At 36.8% G+C, this 6,234-nt stretch overlaps 1 protein-coding gene and 1 non-coding gene across 2 annotated transcripts; one reads left to right on the forward strand and one right to left on the reverse strand.

Annotated features, from left to right (window-relative positions):
* Positions 1-880: 880 nt before the first annotated feature.
* LOC145786204 (di-N-acetylchitobiase-like) lies at positions 881-2,152 on the forward strand. The gene has a single exon (XM_082597848.1). It carries the CDS (start codon positions 881-883, stop codon positions 1,973-1,975), a length of 1,095 nt encoding a protein of 364 aa, XP_082453974.1. The 3' UTR covers positions 1,976-2,152.
* Positions 2,153-6,127: 3,975 nt separating this feature from the next.
* On the reverse strand, positions 6,128-6,234 carry LOC145787045 (U6 spliceosomal RNA). The gene has a single exon (XR_014291359.1). It is a non-coding gene; the product is annotated as a U6 spliceosomal RNA (small nuclear RNA).

Raw genomic sequence — 6,234 nt, forward strand, 5'->3', positions numbered from 1 at the left:
GACAAAATGTCTAACACAAAGGGCAAAATTAGAACCTTAAGTTATTTACTGACTACCTGAATTAAAAGTAAACATGTTCTTGTTTAAAATAAAATTAAGCTTACTCTCGGCTATCAAACTTCTTTCAGCGTGAAGATCTCATATTCAACTGTCGCTACAATCCACATTAGGCTACCTTCGTTATCCCCTTATTATGAAAAGAAAAGCCTATTTTAAATCATCGCTGCTTGCAAAATAAAACTACAAAAGTAGGCTACCTATACTAAAATAACACCTGCGCCAAGTAGGCTACAGCGAAATTATTTGTATGCTAAAAAGTATCACTATCAACTGACAAAAAGTCGGACTCCGGTTTGTTCCAACAATTTCCGACTACGGCCGAAACTCTGGCTCCTGTACACATCTGTGTACGATGCAAGAGGCTCAGTTGAAGATCTGCTACTAGGCTACCAAGCACGCATCGATGCCACGTTCGATGATGGCATCTACATTATTTGTCGGCTGCTTGGCCCATGAAACTGAGCTCACCTGCTGTCGAGAATTTTGTGGCATGAATTAGTGGTGAAGTAGCCTACTGATGAGCCAAATGGGCAGAAAACATGTAGGCCTAGGCGTCGCTGTCACTTCTTGCTGCACTCTACTGCCGAGAAACACTTGTCGATTGTAAAAGGCTTTATGGCTAGTGTGAAAGCTACATCAGTTGCGTATATTAGGCCTACACAACATGTGAAACAAAATACAAAAAAAGTTTGGTATCGTATCAGAGAAAAACAGTTATAAAGACAAGACTAATTTGCTGCCTGAAAATCAGCAGCTTTATAGTTTTTAACTTTCTATCTAGTAATCCTAACCATCATTATTATGATGCAGTGAAGTTGCGATGCTTTCTGTAAAGTTGTTTTTAATTTTTCAATTTGGTTTGTTGTTTAAGCTAGTTTCAGGAAATTGCCAATGTACCTTTACTGATCTTTGCAAACCAATTTCAACCCAATATGCCAAAGAGTTGGTTGTGTTCGGAGTTAGGAGTGAAAAAACTTGGAAAAACTGGAACTGGACAGAAGTAACACATGTTATTCTTCTTGCTGGTTCATTGGATTTAAATAATGAGTTGTATTGCTTTGCTCATTCAAAAAATGTTCGTGTCACCATGTTGGTTGGTATGAATGTCAAAGATTTCCCTAAACTTTCGAATAAATCTTTTCGAAACCACACAATGTCTCTATGGATGGATCAAATGATCAAGTACAATTTAGATGGATTAAATATTGATATTGAAGGTGCTGCAAAAACAAAAGCTGTTGTCGACGGAATTTCTGCACTCACCAAGGAAACATACACTGCTGTTAAAAATTTAAATTCGAATTATGTTGTTACTTTTGATGTACCATATTCTTTTCCAGGCTTTGGCTATGATTACGTGGCGCTTTCAAAAACTACTGACTATTTGATTTGCATGGATTATGATGTTACAGTCGATCATATGATAGCAAATTCAAATTGTCCTATCGATCTCATTGAAAAAGGATTTGATTCATACATAAAACGTCTCTCAATTAGTCCACAGCAACTTGTTATGGCTGTCCCTTGGTATGGTTATGACTACACCTGTTCTCTCTTTGATAATGCCACTGGTCATGATTTGTGTATAATAGTTGGAGCTAGCCATCAACAACTTGGTTATGCTCAGATGAATCAACAATTTAAAAACAACATTGATGGATTAAAATGGAATGAAAAAGCACAGACACCTTATTTCACAACTAAACAAAATGGCATTTATCATCAATTTCAATTTGATAATATTGACAGTCTTATTGTGAAATATAAACTGGCAAAAGAATTGGATTTGCGTGGTCTCTCCATGTGGCATGCTGGCTGCTTGGACTACACATCCACTGATCCGACGGTTGTGTCTCAAACTACTGCCATGTGGGATACTTTCACTAAATATTTTCGTTTATTAAAATCAAAATAATCTTGTTATAGTTTTAACTGAGTGGAAAAAATATTTAGTTGTTAGCCTACCTATGTCTATGTTTTGAAACTTGTATTTTTACAGTCATTGTACAAATCACATGAATCGTCTTGATAAAAACTGTTGGTGTTGTAACTTACAATCAGTGATGTAAGCTTTTTTACCTGTATTGTATTTTAAAAACAAGCTCAAAGAACATTTTGAGAAATTTTCATATATTTGTTACCCTTGTTTTGCAATAACATTTTACAGAGTTTCTCTTCAATCATTGATTTTTTAAAGGAAACATCTTTCAAATTATAAGTTCAATGGACCAACACTATTCCACACAGTTTTACAAAAACTGCATGATAGGACGTAGCCTAACTATTACTCTTACAAACGTGAGCCTCAATTTATATCACGAAAAGGATTCGTACTATAGCTTGAAGCCACAGCAAAACAAACGATAGTGAAATCGCTGTGGAAACTATGGTAATTGTTGTGTTGAAAAGCAGCGCATATGTATTGTGGAGGATTTTGTTCAATAGACTGCGTTTCTTTCAGGGATTCTGAAAGGCGCTGTTGTTTTGTTTGAAAAGATTCTGAAAAGCCCTGTTGTTCTCTTCACACCTTCATGTGGTACATTGTGGGTTCGTGGCATGGAGATCAGTTTGTTTTAGCGATGATTTATTGAAAGCGGATATTGGAAAGTAAAATGCTGCTGAACCGTAAAGAAGCGCTTGAAGTGCCGCAATGACAAACAGTACAATCCGATGTTCAATTGCTCTAAAATCTGCCATTTTTTTGTGGTGTATTTGCCGCAAGTTATAATACATGTAAATAGAAGCGAAAATATTTTTTTGACTTGCTAATGTTGCTCCACGTAGCAGGCTAATACACTGTAAGACGTTTCTTTTGTAATAGCCTACCCACCAGTGCAGACTATTTCATTTGCATTCCAAATTCTTTTGTCATCTACGATTTATAACCACTTCTACTTTCCAGGCAAGCCTTCTATTTTGTCCACTCACGCTAAAATGGCGTTGCATTTAACTCATAAAAACTTTTAAAACATCTTTCTTAAATAGCGTAGTTGCTTATAGCAATCGGAGGGGAGATAAAGAGAAATAAGGAAATACAACCTAGTGACTAGCCTAAAAAGTGTAGGCTAAGCACAGCTAGTTTAGCCTCCTAGGTGTAGGTGCTATCGACAAGTGGCCTCGTTGATGAACTATGGCCATTGGTCATGTTCAGTAAAATGTTACCTTCATTGGGTTTATGCAGAGAATTTTCTTTGATTCTTAAAAGTTTGTTATTAGTTTATCACCAGTATGCCGTGTTTATTTTTATTGAGACTCCCACTTGTTATTGTAAGTTTTCAGCTAAGCCTACAAATTATCCGAAGGGAAAATCCTGACTTAGCTATAAATAACCGCATGAGTTGATTTGTGCCATGGTGGTCGACATAATATTTTTTATGCAATAATTTAGTTGGCATGAAAACGCAATTCTATTTTGTGTTTATTACTTCGTGCAGCTTACAAGGATAAGGAGCTTACTTTCTAATCATACAATCTTGGAGGCTGGTTCGACTTCCGACTCGAGCCGGTTGTTCAACAACACCGCTCCTCTCTACCCAGGGTGTAATAACTTGGCTGGGCGTAGGTGCTGCAGGAAAGGCGACCGAAAAAAAGAAATGGCCACCCTACTCTTGTTAGTGCCGATGGCTTAACTTAGTACAATGAGAACCTTATCTTCTCATCTCCCGATGGTTGGATCAAGTATGGGACTCACCTTTACGTACAACATAGGCTACGTAGAAGTTCTGCTACCACATTCTGATCTTCTTTTTTCTACCTTCTTGTAGGCCCTAATTCTACAGCGAAATTTGATTTTTCTCAGCGACAGTAAATAAATAGCCTAGGTCTATAAAAACCCGCTTACTCTCCTTAAGGCCGTTAAAAAGACAACTTGGGCCCGCTACTAATAAGATCTACGAGGCCCAAATTGAGTCACTTTTGAAAGAAACACACTGTATCCAAAGAATACGAAGTGGTGTGTTTAAATTTCCGGGCTCCTTATAATGATGATGGACTCCTAAAATTATAAGTTACTTGGTTCGCGGTTCCAAAATTTCCCCTAGACCTCCCTGTCAACGCTACCGGTACTGCCCCTTCTGTTTTAGGTTAATTATTATTAGGCTACTATATCTCGTTTCTGTTGTGTTATTTTAGGAGCAGGCCTAGGTTATTAACCAGTAGTTTTCAAACTCTTGCAGGTTGCGCAGCATTAAAAATAATCGCGGCACACTTGCTTCTACAAAAACAAATTTACTTCAAACACCGGAAGAGAAATAAATTAACCTACTATTAGGCTAGTTATCTGCAAAGTTGATCATATGCATTCAAGACCATCTCGGTGGCCGAGGCGTTATCGCCTTCGACTCTAGGGCTGGTAGATCTGAGATCGATTCCAGGTTCGGTCAAACCTAAGACTTCAAAAACGGCACCGATTATATTTTTTCTGACATGACGCAGTGAGGATAAGTCGGGTAATAATGTGATGATATTTTAACTCTGATACAAAAATTAAAAATAAGCTCTGTCGCTAAAAGACCTTAGCAGTTGTAGAGCGACAATAAATAAAATCATAGCATTATTATGACGCGCATTGAAGTCTCGCATGCTTGCTTGCACGCCTGTTTGTATTAGCCTACAAATAAGTGATTTTTTTTAAAAGTTCCGCGCCACATCAGAGAAGCTTTAAGTCTCATAAAGACTAAGACTGAATATGTTTAGCCTAGTGAATGAAATTAAGTTTTACTCAAACTTTCGTTTTCATTTAATTTAATAAAAAAACGTTCCAACAAAATCCACAAAACAAACACTTGTAAAGTTGACGTCTGATGTATCAGTTCCACTCACACAACTCTGTTGGATAATCTAATTATAACATGCTTGGATCAGCAGATGTTGAATCAATGTAAAATGATGGATTTCACTGTTAGGGGTGCCCCTGTGGGGACCACAAAACAATCATGATGCCGGTGCGGTACAGTATTATTTGTTGTAAGTTATAGCAGAGTAGCATTTTATCTTAAAAACAACAACGTTGCCTTTTGTTCCTTGAACGTGCAATGTCAAAAAAACATCACTGAGCATTTTAAAACGTAACGCAAAATGTCGCATTACAACCAAAATATTCGAATGGTTGAGGTTTGATTGTTTCTTTTTTCTGCTTTTGCCAATATTTCCACAACTAATCGAAAGCACCAGTTAACGTCAAATATCCTACTGCCGCCACTTCCACAAAAACAACTTAGCCCACACACTGTTTTGCACGGTAAATGGGTTTGCTTCTTAGAAATTTTTGCAGCCTTTGGGCAGTTATTTGATTTTTTTTTATTGAAATTCTGTGCAAGTGTTGATAAGTTAACCCACAAATTTAGAATAAAAATGGTTCCATTTTTATCAAGCCAGATCCTTTTTACGAGCACAGGTGTTTCCACACCTTTCAGCCGTAAAAATTCGCATAGGCTACAGTAGCCTATTTTAACTGCCCACCTCTTTGTGTTGGTCAAATTTTCCGCGATCAAACGGCTTGCAGGTTAAATATTCAAACCCAAGTGACCTAATCCGCCCCTGATTTTTCATGTTGACAAACGGTATACCATGATGAAGCAATCACAAGACAACGTAGATTAAAAGCGGTGAGTTGTAAACAGATAAGTTTCGACGTTGCAATGCAAAAAATTGATATTAAAACCTCCTTTACAAACAGAAACAAATAATTTAAAATAGAAATGAAATGCCGTAATAATAATAATAAAGAAAATCCGATGTTGCCGTCTCTGGAGTAGAGATAAAATTCCATGTAGCCTAGATTAGCATTTAGCCAACGCAAATAATACTAACACAGTATAACTCTAAACGAATTATGCTCGATAAAATAATGCCTGATGACATCACATTGAGATGAATATAAAAGTGTACAGCAAACATGAAACAATCCATTTAATGGTCGTATAAGTTTATTGGCGCTTTCATTTACATTGCAGAATTTTTTTATTACACAATAATAACAACACAGATAACAAACACAAAGATATACAGATACTGTAGCCTACTCATCAGCATATCAACAAGATATTGCAGAATTTCTTTTTTTAAAAGAAATATGGAACGCTTCACGATTTTGCGTGTCATCCTTGCGCAGGGGCCATGCTAATCTTCTCTGTATCGTTCCAATTTTAGTATATGTACTGCCGAAGCAAGTAG

This window comes from Aplidium turbinatum, chromosome 17 (genome assembly GCF_918807975.1).
Source record: "Aplidium turbinatum chromosome 17, kaAplTurb1.1, whole genome shotgun sequence".
In the NCBI taxonomy this organism is placed as follows: Eukaryota; Metazoa; Chordata; class Ascidiacea; order Aplousobranchia; family Polyclinidae; genus Aplidium; species Aplidium turbinatum.